Source organism: Sebastes umbrosus, chromosome 21, assembly GCF_015220745.1.
Source record: "Sebastes umbrosus isolate fSebUmb1 chromosome 21, fSebUmb1.pri, whole genome shotgun sequence".
Taxonomy (NCBI): Eukaryota; Metazoa; Chordata; class Actinopteri; order Perciformes; family Sebastidae; genus Sebastes; species Sebastes umbrosus.
The window spans coordinates 10,136,528-10,158,882 of record NC_051289.1 but is presented as its reverse complement, the minus strand read 5'-3'; the positions used below and the strand labels follow the sequence as shown (position 1 = coordinate 10,158,882).

The 22,355-nt window shown below is 38.6% G+C and overlaps 2 protein-coding genes across 5 annotated transcripts; one reads left to right on the top strand and one right to left on the bottom strand.

Annotated features, from left to right (window-relative positions):
• Positions 1 to 7,144: 7,144 nt before the first annotated feature.
• On the bottom strand, positions 7,145 to 10,718 carry zic1 (zic family member 1 (odd-paired homolog, Drosophila)). Of its 2 annotated transcripts, none has more exons than XM_037757041.1 (3): positions 9,231 to 10,718; positions 8,654 to 8,817; positions 7,145 to 8,250 (listed from the first exon to the last, which is right to left on the bottom strand). In XM_037757041.1, exons 1-3 carry the CDS (start codon positions 10,189 to 10,191, stop codon positions 8,050 to 8,052), a joined length of 1,326 nt encoding a protein of 441 aa, XP_037612969.1. In that variant the 5' UTR covers positions 10,192 to 10,718; the 3' UTR covers positions 7,145 to 8,049. The 2 variants fall into 2 exon arrangements, with proteins under 2 accessions (XP_037612969.1, XP_037612970.1); XM_037757042.1 differs by having other exon boundaries at positions 7,145 to 8,247; positions 9,231 to 10,701.
• Positions 10,719 to 11,825: 1,107 nt separating this feature from the next.
• Positions 11,826 to 20,688, top strand: zic4 (zic family member 4). 3 transcript variants are annotated; one of them, XM_037757039.1, is made up of 3 exons: positions 11,826 to 11,960; positions 15,241 to 15,861; positions 19,194 to 20,688. In XM_037757039.1, the coding sequence occupies exons 1-3, from the start codon at positions 11,921 to 11,923 to the stop codon at positions 19,637 to 19,639; spliced, it is 1,107 nt and encodes a 368-aa protein (XP_037612967.1). In that variant the 5' UTR covers positions 11,826 to 11,920; the 3' UTR covers positions 19,640 to 20,688. The 3 variants fall into 3 exon arrangements, with proteins under 3 accessions (XP_037612967.1, XP_037612966.1, XP_037612965.1); XM_037757038.1 differs by lacking the exon at positions 11,826 to 11,960 and adding an exon at positions 14,632 to 15,108; XM_037757037.1 differs by lacking the exon at positions 11,826 to 11,960 and having other exon boundaries at positions 14,632 to 15,861.
• Positions 20,689 to 22,355: the final 1,667 nt, after the last annotated feature.

Here is a 22,355-nt window from a genome sequence, read left to right as displayed (position 1 = left end):
AGGACTGGACCGTGTGTTGAGTAGGATTTTGATACATCTCTCCATTATTAAGTAAAACGTAACATTTAATTTTGACAGTCTACTGCTCATGTACCAAGTGAAGTTTCATGTTTTTTCTGTAATGAGTCATATTCTTCACAGACTCCTAAATCTATCCTCTGGCAACATTAGGTATCTAATATTCTTTGAACACACACAGACAGACACACATTCAGCTTCCAGATCTTTCTTGGCTGCCGTCACCAGGCAAGTTGCATTTCCACTGGTGTCCTGCTGATGCAGCTGGTGAAAAATACTCCATGCCAAGCGCACTGTTATGATGATACCTTACATACCACGTATTGTTTGCCAAATTTGACTTTAAATCCCTCTCTTTCTGAGATACCAGTGTAATTATAATTTATTGGGTATGGTTGCATCAGTCGGTGCATTTCAACAATGTTGATATGTTAAAATGCAACGATGAGGCTCGTAGGTCTGCTAAGGTCAGTGAGAGACGACGTGTCAGAGAGGAGACATGTTTCTATCCATCGACACGCTTCCTTTGAGGCGTAACATTTTACTACAGGATTTAGGGGTTTGGCTCGGTGACACAGTTTTATTCCATTCTTCACGCTTCAATAATGAGGAATGGAAAAATATCTACAAATGCACACACTAGTATGACAAACAGCCTTAGCCTTGGACTCTGCTGATGGATAGACGGACTAATGGCGTTCCATTATCTGAATCTACGAGCCAAATCAATTACAAAGCAACACGTGTGCAGAAAAGAAAATGTGGATATTAACTTATAGGATTGGAAGTAGATGCAATTCTGCATGCACGAGCCAGCTAACCAAGGGAATTATGATTCCAGTTTGTTTCAGTGCACACGTGTTTTTTTTTTTTTTTTCTAAAATGATTTACTCGCGAGGAAAGAAAAAAAATGAAATCCATTTCAAGTTAAAATATATGCACTCAGAACACAAGGCAAGCAAAACAACCTGTATTTATTGCCTCTTGTCTCTGAAGGTTTTGGGCAGTAGCCAAACAGGAAACAACAATGAATTTCAGGCAAACCAAAGATAAAGTGGTTGAGCAGAGGCTAGTGAGTTTGTTACATTTGCTGACATGGTGTACAAATACTGCTGGATGTTAAAATATTCAACCGCTGAACTGGGTTTAAGAATTCAATTTTTTATGTTTTTGACCGTGACTGCCGTTTGTAACAGCAGTTGTTCTACATCAAGTATTTAAAGAGATGCACTGTAAACTGTCAACCCTAACCTAGCACGAAACCACCCTGCACAGACTCGAGAGTTAAAGAAAATAAAATATATTAAAATTAGATGAAAACTGATGCTACAGGTTGATTGGGGTTTATTTTAGAAAACCACGCTTCCCTGACAAAGTCCCAATCAGAAACTAGTGTTTGTTTTTGTAGAATTGGTGATGACCGGTGACGTACACTTCTAAGATGTCCCGATTGCAAGCGGTACGAAATAATCTGGGTCTGCTACCAATTTAAAACACCATATGCCATGTACACACAACACTAGTAAATGGGTTAATTGGGACTCATTGTTAAATTTGAGGGGATACAAAGCATGCAACAGGCCGGAACCCAAAGAGTTTGCATCAGGCTTAATGTCTCTATAAACGAGGAGTTCATATGGTCCCGGCCATGTTTCCCTCAGGGCCGCCTCATGATGCACATTGACAAAAACATTGCAGTGACGGAATGGATCAGTAGCAATCTGTCAGTCATTATCTTTGTCCGGTCATCCTCGTTGCGAAATAAGAAGAAGTCATTATCAGACTCATCAGATAAGCAGATGTCGACAAGCTGCTCTGTAAGCGAGAAGACCTCTCCATTGAACAGCGTATTAATGCACCATATGTATCTCTGTTTTAACACATGAAAGAAAAATGTGGTCATTCCGGCTGATTAATTTATTAAAAAATGCTCTGATTTATGACTTTATAACAAATTGGCTGCACAGGCATGGTCTAAAAGTAAACAAAAGGTTGTGGCTCTATTAGCAAAACAAGATTGGGAACCAGGGATGCACTGATACCGGATCGACACCAGCCCGATATTGACTCAAATAGCTGGATCGGGTATCGGTGACAATGGGGCCGATCTATTCATTACAATTCTATGTTTACATACTATATACATTATAAACTACAATTTTAATTAGGTTTAAACTTGAATTGTGATTCTTGTTAATTTTAAAGATTTTTTTACCAAGTCGCTGGTGCACAATTTATTATTTTAATAATAAATAATAATAATTAAAATACTAAAAATGCATGTCTATATATTTATTTGTTACATTTTGTTTTGTTTTACAAAGTTAGAATAGCAATTTTTAAGTCAAGCCTTGATGTTGCCTTACACAAAAAAGAATGATCCCATCTCTTCCGCACAGTGAGTCATACAGCTTATTAATGAATCATTATTAACGCTGGTATCGGTACTCGGTATCGCCCGATATCCAAAACCCAGGTATCTGTATCGGGACTGAAAACGTTGCATCAGTGCATCCCTAACTGTTGTCACTCTTAATTTCATTGACAGGTTTCAAAACACACAAACTAACAGCTAAGTTATTAATGATTTCTGATGTGTGTAAACACAAATAAAATATGTATTTTAAATTAAGAGAAACTGAAAATATTAATATTTTACCAATAAGTTAATTGGTGCAGTAGACTGTATGAATACAGCTGTGATTTTAAATATTAATGATTAAAAAAAATAAAAAATATGGATTGTCTCTTTAACAGATTGGGAAGCTGGTTGCAAAAGTGTTAAATGAGCTTTTGGAACCGGAAGCTCGTCGGTTGCTGGTTCCATTTCCTGGATTTAAGGCTCGCTCTACCCTCACTTTTAGCCACTACCCTTGAGCAAACGTTGCATCGGTGCATCCCTATTGGGAACTGTTGTCACTCTTAATTTCACTGACAGGTTTCATAACACACAAACTAACAGCTAAGTTATTAATGATTTCTAATGTGTGTAAACACAAATAAAATATTTCAAATTAAGAGAAACAGAAAATATTAATATTTCACCAATAAGTTAATTGGTGCAGTAGACTGTATGAATACACTTTTGATTTTAAATATTAATAATAAAAAAATAATACAGATTGTCTCTTTAACAGATTGGGAAAGATGGTTGCAAAAGGGTTAAATAAACCAGCTTTTGGAACCGGAAGCTCGTCGGTTGCTGGTTCCATTTCCTGTATTTTAGCCACTACCCTTGAGCAAGACATTTCACCACCAAAACTACACAATAACAGCTCAGAGGTGAGTCACGCAGAATCACAGTGACTGTTTTCCTGCAGAGGTGTGCAGCAGCAGCAGCAGCAGCAGCAGCAGCAGCACCCTGTCGTCGCACAGAGCTAATTGGAGTGGCCTCATTTAGCGACACGTCAAAGGGGGACGCGACAACACCGTGTCAGCGCCTCCACAAATCTCCTGCACGGTCTAAAACTTAATAGCATGTCAGAGACCACAACTGATGCAACGGGGGTCACCGTGAGCCGATGTTTCACTATAACGAGCCCTCTCCAAAACCCGGAGCTGGCAAAGAGGAGATTAATGTCCCAATCAGTGATGTGGTTAAGTCAGAAAGAGCTGTGAACTATACGACGAGCTCCAGACAGCATTATCATAAGGAAATCATAAATGGAAAAAAATATCTGTTCACAATTTTTATTTCTAAAGATGAATAAACCTTTTTTTTTTTTTTTTTTTTGGACTACACATGTGACCAACTCACACTCCTACATGTAAGAGCTGTGGTTTGAAAAATAATAAAGATTTAAAGAGAGTTTATATAGTGGAACATAATTCAGGATTAGTCAGAAATCGTTGCAATCAAATTTTTAGGATTTAATTTAAATGCAATCTTACATTTTATGGTGGAATTGCACATATTTAAATTAAATACTATAATAATACTAATATAACCAATTGCATGCATTTGTTGTCTTTATTGTTCTTGCAAAGGACAAAATAAAAAAATCACGTTTCCAAACTTCCAAAGAACAACCAGTCCAATCTCTTATTATAAGATTATAAATCATTTTGTGTAAAAAAATCAATGTGTGAATTATCTTAGTATGCAAACTTGGTCGTTCACTGTGGGATGGATTGCTCCATTACCCTGAGTCTGGCAATTAAATCCTGCCATGGCTGCAAATACGACAGGGTTTCTTTGGAGGCGTTTTGAAACGTCTGCATGCCAATAAACTAAAGTGGCCTTGACTTGGATTTGACCTTCTTGCATTGGGACTCTTCAGCTCAGCAGATGGAGGCTGTAGGATGCCATTTTTTTGCAAGATATTTCATGACTTGCAACTTGGGGCGTTTTTAAACTTTGGAGCTGTTAAAAATAGATATCACATGTCTCTCTCTCACACTAGAAAAGGCCTGTAGGATCATTTTGCCAGAAACCTAATAGTTAAACCCAACTGTTGCAAATGTTTAACTTATCGATTTAGTGCTCACTGAGTGACTGCAGCTGGGCATGTAGATCAGAGTGCTGGCACAGACATGGGCACCTCATCCATCAAGGGGCATGGATTAGGCTATAGCTTTCTTCAAATCTTGCATTATAATCCGCATGTCAGTGACTGTAAAAGGTTTCCAGAAAAGTTGCATTTATCTGCACATATAATGTTTAAAAGACAGGAACAATGTGTCTCTAAGAAAAATGCCAAATGAGATCCAAAATGTCATTAAAATGAACCAGAATTTACAAAATAGAGCCACTATTGCATTAAAAACAAGCCTGCTATTATTTAAATTTAAACTTTTGCCATTAGAATATAGCCTGCATTGATTTACTGAATGCTATGTGAGGAAAAAACAAGACAATTCTGACTTTTAAACGCGTAAAAACAAGAGAAACATGCCAAATGAGATCAAAAAATGTCATTAAAAGGAACCACAACTTACAAATGGGAGCCACTATTGCATTAAAAGCAAACCTGCTATTATTTAAATTAAAACTTTTGCCATTATGGTATAGCCTGCATGCCACTATTGCATTAAAAACAAGCCTGCTATTATTTAAATTTAAACTTTTGCCATTATAATATAGCCTGCATTGATTTACTGAATGCTATTTGAGGAAAAAACAAGACAATTCTGACTTTTAAACGCGTAAAAACAAGAGAAAAAATGCCAAATGAGATCCAAAACGTCATTAAAAGGAACCAAAAGCCACTATTGCATTAAAAACAAGCCTGCTATTATTTAAATTTCAACTTTTACCATTATGGCATAGCCTGCATTGATTTGCTGAATGCTATTTGAGGGAAAAAAACAGACAATTCTGACTTTTAAACGCGTAAAAAACAACATGAAGTGAAAGGTTGAGCCACCATTCTGTGTGATATTTGAGTGTCTACCTTGGTAACACAAACGTCAGGCTCGCTTTACTGGCCACAAGTGCTGGTGATAAATATTCATGATGCCGGCGCCTGCGCTTTCCACATATATCTCAGTGTGTCATTTTCCAGACTTGAGCGTAAATACATTTAAAGTGGATGTTTTTTCCTGCAGCTCCTATTTGATCGTGGAGCTTCTGTGGCAGCGTGATAGGAGACGCGCTGCAGCCTGTCGTCGACTCCTCTTTTTTTTTTTTTTTACGAGCATTTTATTTCTGATACCGTGTGCGAGTTCAGTGTAAAGTAATACGACAGGAGGAATGAAGTGGAAATTAAACGACACCACTAAGGTTCTTTGCTTGCTTTGCATTCAGTCGTTTTGGTTAAAGGAGCAGAAAAAAAAGGGTTTTCTCTTCAGTAAAAAACATGCGCATGCAGGGAAATAAAAACTCAAGTCCTATAATAAGGCAAAAAAAATAACCACCAATCCAAACAAGTATTTTTCCATCATTATCAGCCTTGGAATCTAAAAGCAGAATTTTTACATTTAAAGGGTTTTTCTGCAGCTCAAATGATGCATGAACTGGTTTTTAGGTGGATTTCATATCTCCATGTGTCAATCTTTATATTTAAATAAGGCGCATGTGTGGAATATCCCAGATACTTTTTAACACATCCACTCTAAACTATTTATATTTCCAGTAACATTTTTCTATAAAGTGACTTTCTAAAAAATCCAATCGGCGTCTTTTTTTTTCCTCAGTGCATCAGTGAAGCATCAGCACCAGATAGATAGACAGATAGATAGATAGATAGTGTTAAATAGAGTCGAAAAAGTCATTTTTTATTACCATCCTTCATTTATCTCCAAATCTAATAGTCCGTGAAAAAGAAAATATGAATACATTTCAATACATTTCCAGCAAATCATCTAAGATGGTGGATGTTTTTTTTTTTTTATTATTATTATTTTTGAGCTGATATAAAAAGAGGGGAAATCACGCGCGCGCACATGCACATGCACATTTTTGCTTTATTAAACTATTTTTTCGTGGTTGTGTGTGCATGTGCAGTTCTGCAGCAGCAGTCGTGACAAAAGCTGCAAGACTGACAGATCGTGGCTCCCTCCGTGCACACTGGCAGTGTTAACCATGATCACTGGCGGCTGCTGATGTGATCTCTGCCTAATGGGGCGGTCAAGCAAGCTGCAGCCAGAGAGGAACAATGAGGGGGCCACATTGACTCCTCAGCTCTACACCCTTTAAAATCTATGAAATCCTCGAGAAAAAAAAAAAAAGAAGAAAATAAATTAGATTTGAAAATTAGATTCCCGAACAATTAAGTAAACGCAAACTATCCCGGTTTACAACCGAGGAACAACCGGCGTGATTAATCGATTTAATTTGCACATTACTGGAGGGCAAAGTGTTGGATGTTAATTTTGGATAAACAGAAGATGCAGAAAAGGGGGGAGTGGATTTACTTCTCATTGACTGCCAGGGAAGTTTAAAACACAATAAATGAAATGCTCTCTCACACACACATTTGCAAAAAGCATGCACACACACTGCAAATTATTTGTGCATTTAAAAAATGCAATAACTCTTCTATGGAAACCGTGCTAAATGCATTATTATGGTGAAAAAAAGCTGCAGCTAATTAGGATATTTTTGATACATATAAAAGAATTAGTTTCACACAGCACCCATGTTGAGATCAACAACCAATGAAACCAATAACCTCATTTGCATTATTGTATTTTTTAATCCTTTAATATAGTACGAAAATGTATCCAAACATTTTTTTGTAAACTAAATTTTACATACGAGCGCATTTCTCCATAAATACCGATCATTTCTAACATGTTACCGGTCCTTTACATGCTGGATAAATATGGAAAATTGAGCTACTTACATGTAATAATAATACTTCCTTTCAGACAAAGCAATTGACAGAGATTTTTTATATTTATCACGTACATAAACAGATTGACACGGAATTTCAGGCTTTCACTACACGATTTATCGACATGACATTAAATAACAACAATGATACTGTGCTACTCAAACTGGACCTTGGACGAAAATGTTGCACTGAATAGGCTACAAAAGCACATTAATACTAAGAGTCGGTTAGGTCGACGTGTAGACTGTAGTAATACTGAATAATTCACATTTGGTTCACAACTATAACATTCTTTTCAATGAAGTCTATTCATCGCAAATATTCTTAAAACCATCTCATTTCTCCATATATCTAGGGACCAACATTTTTCACAAATTCCCTTAAAACTGTGATAGAACTATTTACAAAATAAAATATTACATTTTTTTTTCCAACTTGGGTGAAATCCTTATGTACAAAAATTCAGGCGTCTACCCGGAGATAGCATGCTTTTTTGAGATCTCTTTTTGAGCAAGTCTCTCAGTAAAAATAAAGAAATATTGAAGGGGGAAAAAAGTTTAACTGGGTGGCTCCTTTTTAGTCCATGCATTCCCTTTCACAATAAGACAGCCTTTAAATGATCGATTGGGCCTCCTGTGTGTTTTTCAGTCCATGTCTCACTGGCTGACTTAATAAAAGTCTTTGATTCCAAGCAAAGTTGTTTTTTTTAATTCTGCAGTCTTTTTCTTTCTTTCCTTTTTTTTTTCAAAAATATTTACACGTACCATTCATTGAAATTTGACGACAGCGTGCTGTGGCTGGTTGTGTGGTGTACTGCTGAGGCTGCTGGTGATATGGAGCTGCTGCTCTGGTTCTCTGTGGACGGTGATACTATAGTGGGAGGTGTGGACGACTCGTACCCTGAACTGGCCGCTGGAGATGGCTGCGGTGCTGGTTGGGTGGATTCGTGGACCTTCAACAATAAGAAAAATGTTATAAAAAAGCATACTGCTTAAAAATGGTTTTGTCCCTCGGTTTGTTTTTTGTGCAAATTCCAGACATAAGAAATGAATCAAAACAAATTAAAAACTACTAATTTGACTGTTTTGAACATCTGCGAAAAAAAATATTCTTATTAAGATTTTAATCTGATTTGTCGGTTGAAAGGAAAGGAAGAAAGAAAGTGTCAAAGCAAATTAACTTTCTCTATTTCTGTAAAAAAAAAAAAAAAAGAATAATAATAATAAAAGCTGTCTCATAATATTACACAAATATTTTATTTTATTCTCATTTGCAGGCAAAGCTGCAAAAAAAAACATTTTATAAATTATATTAAAACAACACTGAGAAACAAATATATATATAAAAATTGATTTTACCTTCATGTGTTTTCGGAGGGAGCTGGGATGTGTGTATGACTTGTCGCACATTTTGCAGAGATAGGGCTTGTCAGACGTGTGGACGTGCATGTGTTTCTTGCGGTCGCTGCTGTTTGCAAATCGCCTGTCGCAGCCTTCAAACTCACACTTAAAAGGCTTCTCACCTAAATAAAGAAAACAATAAACACAACGTTTAACACTTGATCCCAAAATTACACATTATACATTATTGTATTTAAGGATTTTTTAAGGTGAAGAATAAAAAAAGGCAGCCTCTTTTTTTACTTTTAAATTTGACAGACTACTTACTTATTGACTAGAATTTAATTTGATTTAAGCCACTTATGGATTAATTCATTTAATTAAATGTATCACAAGACTTTTAACATAAAAAATTGCAAGACTTTAAAATAAAACATGTGAAATATTTTCTGTTGACAACTGCACTGAATCACATGCCAGTTGAAGAAACTCCAGCTGCCCCTAATAAATAATAACCCCCCGGATCGCATGCATATTTTGGATAAGGATATGTGTCAACATGGATTTTGGAAGTATATAAAAAAAAATATCTTACCAGTGTGAGTCCTTTTGTGAATTTTTAGATTTTCCGATCGTGCAAATACTTTGCCACAGCCTGGGAACGGACACGGAAAGGGCTTCTCTCCGGTGTGTACTCTGATATGATTCACAAGTTTGTATTTGGCTTTGAATGGTTTCCCTTCTCTGGCGCACTCCTCCCAGAAGCAGATGTGGTTGGTCTGCTCGGGTCCTCCGACGTGCTCCACCGTCAGATGGGTCACCAACTCGTGCATGGTGCTAAAAGTTTTGTTGCACGACTTTTTCGGGTTCGTCAGCTGCTCGGGCTCGATCCACTTGCAGATGAGCTCTTGCTTGATCGGCTGCCTCATGTATCGAAAGAAGGCCCCAGCACCGTGATGCGCGGCCATATTCATGTTCATGGGGCCGTAGCCGTGCAGCTGGGTCGACGCATAGTGGTCGGACCTCGGGCTCGTAACGTGGCCGTACTGATCAGCCCGTCCGTACATGTCCCCAGAGAAGCCCAGGCGCATCTGGCTGTTGACCACGTTGGAAGACGCATGGCTCGCGGCTTGCTCGTGCAGCCCTGGGAAGAGCAGGTGCCCAGCAGCATCCGAGTGTCCATGTGGTCCTGCGAAACTTCCAGACGCGAATAAGCTGTGCTGAGCTCCAGTGGCGTCTCCGAAACCCCGATTTCTGAAGAGAAAGTCCCTGGTGGAGTTGAAAGCCGCCGTGGAGTAAGAGTGCGTCGGATGGTGGTGGTGGTGTCCGAGCGCGGCTGCTGCTGCGTAACCGGGCGCCTGGGAGGAAAACGCCGTTTGTCCGGAGCCGATGTCGTGGGATGTGTGGTTTATTTTGAAGGCGCCCATCCCATCCGCGAAGGGATTTATCCCCAACGCCACTTCTCTCTCTGTGACTTCGCCTGTTGAGTGATGCCGCGAGGAGCCGAAAGTAGTGACTCCTATGGTGGGATACTGCGGTCCTGCGTCCAAGAGCATCTTCAGTCTAGACTCGAAGCCGGAGACGACTGAGAGCAGAAATCAAAAAATCACGCGCAGATATTCTTCCTCCCACCTTCTTCTCTCTCTATCTCTTTACTCGACTGAGCAAAACTCTGAAATCCAACCTGTTTACTTTTTTTTAAGATGCAAGGAATCCCCCTCTATAGTAGTAGTAGTAGTGCGCATCCGATGCACACACTCAAAACCATGTATACATACATGCAATATTGTCTTTTTGCGGTTTATCTTCCTGTGGCGCAACTTTCACCTCCTCAGTCAGGCGGTGAGCTCTAGACTGATAGTCGCAATCATTCCTGCAGATAAATGAATTGAAAAGACAAACACAGTCCAGCCCTGATGAATGGGGAGAGGAGGGGAGGGGTGGTCACGTGAGCCCCAGAGACGCGCGCTCATTGGAGGAGGAGCCTTTTTCCCCCCAATAACATCCACTCCACCAAATAACAATCCGCGGTGCGGGGCCCACACTTCTATTGGACCTCTTTGCATCATCAATCCCAAGATATTGTGAGATTGCTGACTGTGGATTTGGTTAAAAGGGGCTGAATAACAAAAAAAAAAAAAAAAAAGTTGAGGAACACAACAAGGCCTTGTAGAAAGTCAGAGCACGTTCTGTAACAGTTTTAGAAAGCACATGTGTCACATTGTCTTTGTTAAACTGCATGGGGACATTAGATCACCAAGTCAAACCATTTGGTGGTGCAATTGGTAACGTTTTGGCACAATTACGCACGTATCTATCTATCTACCTATCTACCTATCTACCTATCCATCTATCTATCTATCCATATATATGCAAGAGAATAAATTACCACACTAATTTAATTTATTGCAACTTTCATGGACTGACAGGATGATAAACAAACCTTATTTGTTTTTGCACAATTACGCACCTATCTATCTATCTATCTATCTATCTATATGCAAGAAGGATCAATTACCACAATAATTTAATTTATTGTAACTATGATGGACTGACAGGATGATAAACAAACCTTATAGGTGGACCCTCATTACGTGCGTCAGGTACCAGGTATGGAGATATGAGTTTTTACGCCTATTCTCAGGAAAGCCCATTAGAAACCTTGAGGTTTGATATGAAGTCTGCCTACTGTCATCACTCCCTTTAAAGCTCTGTTATTATCAACTTATCCCTTTTACTACAAAGTGAATCCACATCCACGTTTTGTTGTGTGGTGTGTTTTCTTAGCTCTGTCTCTCCTGAACACAACGTTTTTTTGCAACCACTGGAGCTCAACACCAAGTGGAACATCTGTGCTTTCGATTTCCACATCATCATGCTCACCAGCACGTTCATAAAGGTTACCTTGAATATATTTAACTTGGATCCACTATTATACTCCTAATGTATCCATCACCAGTTTTGGCTGTGCTTGATGCAACTTTTATTCATTTTTTTTTTTTTGTGCATGCAGGCCAGTGATGCATAGCCTGTGTGTAAAACGTTGTGGGTTGTCGAAGTTATCAAGTGGGATTTGCGGCGCTCTCTGCAGGAACCTCCGGCTGCTAGAGTTCAAAGCCACATGCACAGACGTGCCATGCGAACCATTAAAATATCTTCTTGGCTACTAGGCTACTTTCTACAAGGCGTTTTCCAAGTCAGTCTTGGGAGACCAAGGAAAGAGGGGACGTTTTGGTTGTTCTCAGCTTAACAAGTACACCTTCAACTTGAGCCCTCTACTCTGCTATGCAAAAATTTGGAGGGATCTTTCAACAGGTGGAAAACGGTAAGAATGGCATATCATTGAAAAAAAGAAGGAGAGCCAAGACTGGAGGTCATATACTCGCAACAAGTGAGGCTAAATTGGAAATTGTGTGCCAAGAAAAAAGTTGTTGGAATTATACATAACTTTGCAAGTGCATTTAAAGTTGCAGTGCCACTTATGTGCCTACAAATTAAGATATATTTATCTCAGCCTTATGAGTAAAATATGCGCCATTAACTGTTTAGTGTCATGAATCCTAATATGCTGGAGTCAGAATTTAAAATGGCTACCTGGAGAGATTTAGGATTTACAGTGAAGGCAACTAAGCCAGCGTTTTTTTTTAGGAGACCTTTCTACAATATTCAACTTTTTTGTGTGTTTGGGATCTTATACAACACCCCCTGCTTTTACTTGTCTTCAAGAGTGAGTGCAGGCACAACTTGGACCATAAATAGCACTTCAAAGTTTTGCATTACGCTGGTGCTGTGGTGCCTCTGAAGGTTACAGCTGCGAGCCTCATGAAACCCCACGCGTAAAGGCCATTTAATAAACTTATTTTGGATCCGTCATGACTCAAAATATTGACTCAATTTCTGATGTGATGCTGTCAGCAAAGATTTTGACAAGTCAATTCAGAGAAAAAAATAAAACAAGAGGGATTTTTTTTTTAATTATTGTTCTCAAATTAAAAAATATTAGCCAATGAGTGTCCTATTATTCAGCATATTCAGTTAATTACTTTGGTTTACATCTGAAAACGACACCCTCCAAAAACACAATTCATATTATGTCCAGTTGATTTTCTCATCAAGGGGAAATTAAAAGTGTGAGGAGGTTGAGATACCGACGAGCGCCTGTCAAAATAAATTTAGGTTGTGCTCTTAAATCCTTCACAAATGACTTATGATCACAGCAGAAGTTAAATAACACATTTAACATTTGGCATCAAAGTGATCAACACTCTGTGTGAACTTCTTTAAGGTCGCTTCACGCAGTAATTTATTTTTGTCTGCAACTACAAAGACTAAGCGTTCAGTCCAAACATCCTCCCTCATTTGGTCGCAATACACACGATATAACTCACTTAAAACAATAAAGTCATGACTGTTAATTATAAGTTAATTATAAGAGTATTAATATGGTAATGCAAGACAAATATTAAACAAATTCCCCAGCTGTGATATTCAAGTAAATGTGTTACATTTTCGGCCATCTATGTTTGTCACAGACAACAAATGTACAGTAACATCCAAACATTACTCAACATTTTTTTAACTATACATTTGATTTATTAAAATAGTCATGTTTGTCGTCTGATGGTTTAAAAAGATAAAGTACATGGAAAAAAAAATAACCAACAGATAATTTATACTGCATGTTGTTATGATCCATAATATATCTTTCTTTTAAGCACTCACACCGGCAATATTGCACTATCTGTTTAAACATGTTTATAGCTTATTTTGTATATTGTATATTGGTAGATATTCAATTTTTTTTATTCTTATTTTATTCTAACGTTTTTATCTATTCTTTTGTTATTATATACTGTTTGACTTGCACCAACAAAACCAAAGCAAATTCCTGGTGTATACCTCTTACACCTGGCAATAAACACCATTCTGATTCTGATTCTGATTCTGATTCTGATTCTAATTCTAATTCTGATTCTGATTCAAACAAAAAGCAGAAAATAATCACTAAATATTACACTCGGTAGGATTATATTGTAGTAACCGATACTTACACACGTTTTATTTTGGACTTTAAGTCTGCAACGGCACCACCTCCTGTGACCCTCATCTGCTGCCGTCCTGGGTCTAAAGCAAAATTACCCCGGATCATAACAACAGGTCCCGTCCATTACATTTTTCCCCCCCTCGGGACAATGGCCGCAGCTCGCCTGATTCACACTCACTCCACACACGGATCCCACCGAGCAGAGCACCGAGTCAACGCTGTATAGTACGGCTGGATATGTAAATATGGGTATTTATCAAAGCGCATATTAATGGTATGTACTCCGGGACTATTTTAAAACTCCCACGTGGAGTTTTTCTTTTGACGCCGACCTTTTTTTACGTGCGTAAAAGTTGTGCGTAATTTGTGCGTAAAGTTGTCCTTTCACAAGTTGCGCATTGCAAAAATGAAGATATCACTGCATTATTTATGATCCTTTACAACTTTTTATACTGGGCAATATGCATGCACTTGCGAGGCGGTCTGTTTTGTAATTGCAGAATCAAATTGCTGTTTCATAGCCGCTGCAGCTTTTTGTGTCCGCTGCCACACAAAAAGAAAAGGCGACTGTATATCTGGATCAACTTTTTTTTTTAGGACTTTTATTGTACAATAACCTTTTGCATAACAACTATTTTTTTTCTGCCTCAGGGCACTGCGCATGCGCTGCTGGGCTGCTTTGCTGTCACTAAGACATTTTTCTTCACGTTGGAAAAACTGTCACTGGTGACGTCAATCACCGAGCTCTGACCAATTAGAGCGCAGGGTGATTGTTTAGCTCCACGGGCTGCAGCGCCTACCATGAATCTCTATTCAGTATCAAAGCGTCCTGCTGCTGCCTCTCTCAACCGAATGGGGATTCCATGTAGTCTGCAGATATAGACTTAACTTTATAACATTTTTTTTTTAAATTTTTTTTCATTGCGATTAAAAAAATATATTTGTCATCATCATTATTATTTTGCCTGCTGTCAAAAGTTATTCTAAAATTAGGAAAAAAAAGTAATGAGCGTGGATGCATTGGGAAGCCCCGTGATGGACCCTACGTTTTCCAAACGGAACACGGCGCTGAGATTAGTTGACTTGGCAGGGGCTCACCACCATCACCATCATCACCACCATACCCCTCAGAGCGTGACAGGCTTCCCGGGGTTCAGCAGCCATCCACACTCAATGGCTCACCAGCACCCTGGGGAGATTACTGCGGAACCCCGCCTGGGGCCGAGTCCATTCGGGCCAGAACACATGGGGCACTCCGCGGCCCTCAAAATCAGCCCAGCCCATCATTATCCCCACCACCATCACCACCATCATCACATGGCAGGCCACAGCGAAGTGGTCTCCAGTCAAACGGGAGCTTTTGGCCCGGTTCAGGCGACATCATCGGTCCCTTATTCCATGTCTCACACGGCCCAGGCTTTATCCGCAGGTAGGGATTTCCTCATCCGGAGAGATCTGACAGCTCAAGCCATGCCAGTGCTGCAGGACCAGACTGCTGGTGTTGGTGCTGGTGCTGGTGCTGGTTCAGCCTCTCACCACGGAATGTTTGTCTCAACAACAGGTAGCTATCCTGGACACTATGGTCATCACCACCACCCTGATGCGCATGGGAACCTCTTCTCCGGACTGCACCACGACCAGGCTTCTTCATCACCAGGTGGCCAAGCGTTGAATGGACAAATAAGGTTAGGACTACCTGGAGAAATGTACGTTAGGTCTGATCATCACTTGAGTCAAGTGGCAAGCTCCAGGGCTGATCCGTTCTCCGGCTACGGTGGTCTGAATCTGAACATGAATCTGAGCGCTCACCACCCTCATCACCACCACCACGGAGCCGGTGCCTTTTTCCGCTACATGAGGCAGCCGATAAAGCAAGAGTTGATCTGCAAGTGGCTGGAGCCGGAGCTGTCGCCGAAGAAACTTTGCTCCAAAACTTACAGCACCATGCACGAGTTGGTAACGCATGTGACGGTGGAGCACGTCGGAGGACCGGAGCAGGCGAACCATATCTGTTTTTGGGAAGAGTGTCCGAGAGAAGGCAAACCGTTTAAAGCCAAGTACAAACTTGTGAATCACATCCGAGTGCACACCGGGGAGAAACCATTTCCGTGCCCGTTCCCTGGCTGTGGGAAAGTGTTTGCAAGATCCGAGAACCTTAAGATTCACAAAAGGACGCACACAGGTCAGTGGCTATATATATTCATAATAGGGAAATGTTGAAAAAAAATGTTCTATAATATGAAAAATAAAATTGCAAAGCTGCAAATTAAAATAGAGACAAGGCAGCTTTATTTGTAGAGCACATTTCAGCAACAGGGCAATTCAAAGTGCTTTACATAAACATTCAAGAACATTGCGACAAAGTGCAAAAGAACATTAAGACATAATTAAAACAGTTATAAAAACATTAAAGATTAGAAAATAAAAACAAGGTAAAAATAAAAGCTAGATTAGAAGCTAAAATAGAGTATAACACACAAGAGTAAAAGCTCTAGTGCAGTATAAGATCATTATCTGGTTTAATAAAAGGCAGCAGCAAACAGGAAAGTTTTAAGCTTTGATTTAAAAGAGTTGGAGTTGGTCCTGCAGTTTTCTGGGAGCTTGTTCCAAATATTTGGTGCATAAAAACTGAACGCTGCTTCTTCTGCATGTTTAGTTCTGACTCTGGGGACACTAAGCAGTCCTGATCCAGATGACCTGAGAGGTCTGGATGGTTCATAACATAGCAGAAGATCTGAAATGTACTTTGACCCTAAACACATTTAGTGCTTTGTAAACCAGCAGGAGTATGTTGAAATCGAGGCATTGCAAGTGAAGTGATGTTTTGCATAATTTTCAGATATGATTTTTGATTCTATTTTCTTTAATTTCCTAAGCATTTAAAATATTCTCTGATGGGTAATTAATCAACCTGCTGCTGATACATCAGCAAGCAACAGCTATACATGCCCACCTGTTTGTTATATGAGGTGCATCAGTGCTTGCAAGTTTTTGCAAAAAAGGTTGAGCTTTGGGATTATGGTATACAGCTCACTCAGGCGTTTTGACGGTTCAACCTCTTGTTTACACCACAGCACAAAGAAGTGAGGCCCACGTCAGGTCTTGTCCATGTAGTTTAGTGCAATGGCACACATGACTGGCAGCAAGTTGGAAAGGTGTATATATTCACATTCAGTGATATGATGATGTTTTGCTTTTTTTATTTCAGCCACTTGTTGCTCTTATGCATGCTCCTTTATTCCAATCAATAATACAAATAATAGTTGGATTGCATTTTAAAGCTAGAAAGGAGGGGGTAGTTTTATTTTGCATATATGTGTTGGAGTATTTGAAGCCTTACATTAGCTGTATTCTCCAGAGTGATATGACATGTATGCATGGTGAAATAATACTCTTGGAATGATCAGCTCTTGATAGCCTTTAGCCAAAGCAACAAGTTGACAAGTGCAGACGGCTGAAATAATTCACCAACAGGTTGGCAGAGCTGACTGCATCTGACTTGTGTGTGTGCAACGCAGCTCGAAGCAGCAGCAGCAGCAGCTCTGATTCAACTTTAAAAACATATAACATGGCTGCTTGCCTCTGTGGAGCCAGTGAGGAGGAGAAAAAGGGGCCTCGAAATGTTGAGTCAGACTTGAATACAATGACTTACATTCCTATTTCTCGGTGGCTGCATGGCACTCTCCCCCCTCTGCTCCATTTCTGCACCCCTATGTATTATTCATATAATTTGCTCACATTACCTAAGTACAAATCTGTTAAATTATTTCTGTGTGTTGACTCCCAAGGGGCCTGGTCTTTGGTATCATGTTTAAAACCTATCCGAAAGTGTGGTTATGACTGGGGCTGCCCCTGGGGTCTGTTCCTCGACGGTTTCTTGTACTACACTAATATCCTTGATTGGCTCTCTCAACCCAACAGCTGAAGGTCAAATTGATATTCAACCCGCAAGTGTAATTAGACAGAGGCAATTACATATTCTCAAAAGCTTTAATCGGAGGAGAAAAATCAGCAGTGGATGATTTCCGTGTAATTTATTCAGACTGTCTTTTTTTTTTTGCCCTGTCATAATCAGGTAGAAATACTTGTTATTATTAAGACGCAAGAATTAGAGCCAGTCCAGAAGCAGGATTTCAAATAGCAAGACAGGCTTGCTTTAAGCACACACAGTGGGTGAAGCCTGGCTGTGGCTATACTTTCATTTATCATTATTTTTCAGTTGGTTTTGGGCCTGCTATGTCTGTGCTCATAGCTTGTCTGTTTTGACGTATGCCTTGATGCATGTAGACGCCAGGTATAGACCCAGGACAGTGGGGGTTCAGCCCTCCTGTTTACACCAGACTGAGACTCATGTCTGTCCAAGTAGGCACACTTTTTTAAAGTGTAGGGGGGAAAAGGGTATTTACACAATGCATAATATATAAAATTATATTTGAAAAATTAAAAAATAAATAATTAAAGTGGCTGTAATTATACCAGCTTTTATTGTTTTTTATTAATATTATTTTATTTTAATTTGTATTATTATTTTTGGGCTGGGTCATAGATAGTTGGATGCTTCTTGCTTAATGTTAAGCTCATGTATGCTCATAAAGTGGGGTTACCCACATTGTTTAAACATTAGAGATTTGTCTCAAGTACTGTTAGAAGTTGTAAGTTGCTAATTGTTTGTTATCACTATTATGTAATATATTATTTCATTAAATTAATCGTGTCTCTAGGTGGAGGCTTCAGATAAACCCAGTGGGTTTTTTGCCTCTTCCTGCACTGTAAATTATTCATTTATTTTTTTGTTATGTTATATAGTCTTAAATTGTGTAAAACAAATAAACAATAAACAAGTTGGAAAAATATTCTCATAAAATAAATATTTAAATAAATATCATGATGCCTTATAGGGTGAACGTTATTTATCAAGTTTTTTAAAATGTGAAATTTATTTATTTATATTTTAACGTTATTTTTGTATTATTATTATTTTATTTTATTTTTTATTATTATTTTTGGGCTGGGTCACAGATATGTTGGATACTTCTTGCTTAGGTTATTATAAGCTCATGTATGCTCATAAAGTGGAGTTACCTTCATTGTTTAAACATTAGAGATTTGTCTCAAGTACTTTTAGAAGTTGGAAAAATATTCTCATAAAATAAATAGTTGAATAAATATCATGATGCTTCATAGGGTGAACGTTATTTATCAAGTTTTTAAAATGTGAATTTTATTGATTTAATTTTATTTTTTGTTATTATTTTTGGGTTGGGTCACAGATAGTTGGATGCTTCTTGCTTAACTTATTTTAAGCCCATATGCCCATAAAGTGGAATTACCTTCATTGTTTAAACATTAGATATTTGTCTCAAGTACTGTTAGAAGTTGGAATTTTTTAAAATAAATAAATAGTTAAATAAATATCATGATGCTTTATAGGGTGATTGTTATTTATCAAGTTTTTAAAATGTGAAATTTATTGTTTTATTTCTATTTCTAACGTGTCACCATCGCTGTTAACAGGTGAGAAGCCCTTCAAATGTGAGTTTGACGGCTGCGACAGACGCTTCGCCAACAGCAGCGACCGGAAAAAGCACTCCCACGTCCACACCAGCGATAAGCCCTACAACTGCAAAGTGCGAGGCTGCGATAAGTCCTACACGCACCCCAGCTCCCTGAGGAAACACATGAAGGTGCACTGCAAGTCTCCACCTCCCAGCTCAGGGTACGAGTCCTCCACCCCGTCCCTGGTGTCCCCCTCCTCAGACCTGGGCCGAGAGCCAGGAGGCACCGGTTCCTCGGTGCTGTCGGAGCCGGTTGGAGCCTCCCAGCCTGCGAATCTAAGTGAATGGTACGTGTGCCACAGTTCAGGTGCCAGTGGTGCCCAGACACCACCCAGTGGGCCATCCACACCAGACCCCACAGATGAGCCACCTTACAGAAACCAAGAACCGAGGGACGCGTTTTAATCCAACAGAAGTCAGAAAGTGACACATTTCAAGAGCCTATAACTATTAAAAATGGTTTGGTGCCTATATATGTGCCTGTGAGAGGCCCACTTCTGGATGAGCCCACCAAACAAGACACCCAGAGCCAAGAGACGCGTCAAAACCACATTGCAAAACGTGCAAAACTTTAAAGACGTGCTAATTTCCAGGCAAAATAAAAAAAAAAGAATATATTTTCAAACCTCAAGCTATTGAAAATGGTTTGGCTTGGGTGCCTCTATATGTGCCATGTGAAAGGCCCACTGGTCCACTTCTGGATGAGCCCACCAAACAAGACACCCAGAGCCAAGAGACGCGTCAAAAACCACATTGCAAAACGTGCAAAACTTGCAAAACGTGCACAACTTTAAAGACGTGCTAATTTCCAGGCAAAATAAAATATATTTTCAAACCTCAAGCTATTGAAAATGGTTGGCTCAGTGCCTACACTATACGGCCCACTTGTGGAGAGAGAGAGTGTCGTGTAAATCCGTTAGACTATGTGGTACTTTATTGTAGGCTTATAGGCATGTTGGTGTAAAATTATTTTGTAAATTCGAGTTTTTGACTTCAATATGTTTTTAATTTATTTTTCAATCTGATATTTTTTGTATTATCGAACCAAAGTGCATGTTTTCAATTATTAGGACAAACAGTGTACATTTGTAAATTTTGTAAGTTTTTCGATGTGTTGATGTTGATAGTTTTTGTAAGGATCTGTGTCCAAGAGCAGTTTCTTACTGCAGTTATTTGTACATTTTATGTTTACAGCATTGTTTTTTTTTTCATTTGTGCAGAGGGTCAGTTGTTTCATAAAGCCTGCAGTATTTGATATACGACCGTGAAATTATAAATGTTTTATCAAAGTGGGGCATTTTGTGATTTTGTATCTTTGTCGTCGATATTTTTTTTTTTTTCTTTATTTTTTTTTTTTTGAATATCTGAAATCGAGCGGCACTCAAAATGCGTAACCGAATTGCCTTGTAATTTGTGAGTATTTTGAATAAATCTTGTATGACTAAAGTGGAAAACTCTTGCTGAGCCATTCGGAGTCTATTTAGTCATCTTAAAAAAGTTTTTCTGGGAAAAAAATATGTCTTGTTTATGTCTTTAAATATAATATTTCCATACAAATGTTGCCTCTTTTTACGCACAGCTTTGTAGGAAAAAAAACACATCCACGCCTACTTATCTAATTCAAGGAGAACTCAAAGCAATAAAATGTAATGAAAGGTCCTTAACGATACATTTAAATATGTTATTTTAAGTGTGCAAGTCTTACTTTCTGAGCTGAGCTGATGTGGTTGACGCAGACATACAGAGTCTCTGATGAAGGGCTACAATATTCTGATCCAGACTTCAAAGACTATTTTGTACAAAAGAGCCATTTTTTTTGCACGACGGTGAATCCTCATGGTGAATTAAGATTTCTATAGCAATAGCCGAGTCAAACTCAAATGATATGGGGGCCAAGTCCGCAGACTGAAAAGCCCTGCTCTAAAGAATGTAATATTTGCTTCCCATGGGGTAGGAAACGGTAATCTATGTCCTTTATATTGCAGACGAGGGCAGTATAAAGAAGAAAAATATATTCTTTTGCTCCAGGCCTACTTTACGACAATCAAAGGAGAAGCCGCTAAAACGCAGTTGTCCCACACCATAATAGACTTGCACTGCAAAGTTGAATGGGTAAATTTAACCATAATCATATTCTAGGCTCTGCTGTACATGCACCATAAAAAGCTTGGCTGCCTATAATGTTAACTACAAAGTTAACTTTTAAATTCATTATTTTTTTTTTCTCAATAGTTTAAAATAAAAATGTGCTTGAAGAGGAGTGAAAACATGCATACACTGTAAACTGTTAATTTACAGCAGGATTTCAACAGTATTAACCTGTTATTGCTAAAAACAGTGCTTTACTGTTAATACAAAAGAAAACCTGTTAAATTATAGGCTGTTTTTTAACTGAACTATAATGCATTCTTAAAAAACATCACTTTACTGCTGATCAACTGTCTAAAGTATCATCAGTAACAGTGTCATGCAGTATTTTTTTTAATTCTGGGACCTGATCTGCTCATGTGAGGCTTGTACATTGTACATGATTGTAAAATCAGTGAATTAGCTTTATTGTTCTTCACTCACATGTTGTTATGGTTTGCATTCTGTGCTTGTAGCCAGCTATAGACAGACATTTTGGGAAAAGTGTCAACAAGTCTATTATAGCCTTTTTCCTAACAAAGTGCCTTTAATTGTATTTAGTGTGACTATGTCTGTAACCTGCTAAGTCTATTCATCTAGGCAAAAAAATAATGTTTATCAAAATGTATGTAAAAAATAAATAGTGCATTAAAACAAATCAGTAAGATAATGTAAAAGAAAGGTGAAAAACAGCTATATAATGTATCTTTAAACAGTAAATTAACTGTAAAATACTGTGAAATTAATAAAAAAAACAACACTATTTTTCATTAACAGTACAAAGCTGTAAATTTCAGCGACATTATTATAATGTTAATTTTACAGTAACATAAAGGCAACCCTGCTGCCAGTTCTTTACTGCTATTTTACTGGGAAATTCTTAACAGTGCAGGAAGCTGAGCAGCTCTGTTGTGCTGGGAAAACTTTTTGGCTGAGGCGCACATTTTTTACTCTCGGCCTCGACTTCCTAACGCATGGAGAAGTGGGTGGAAAC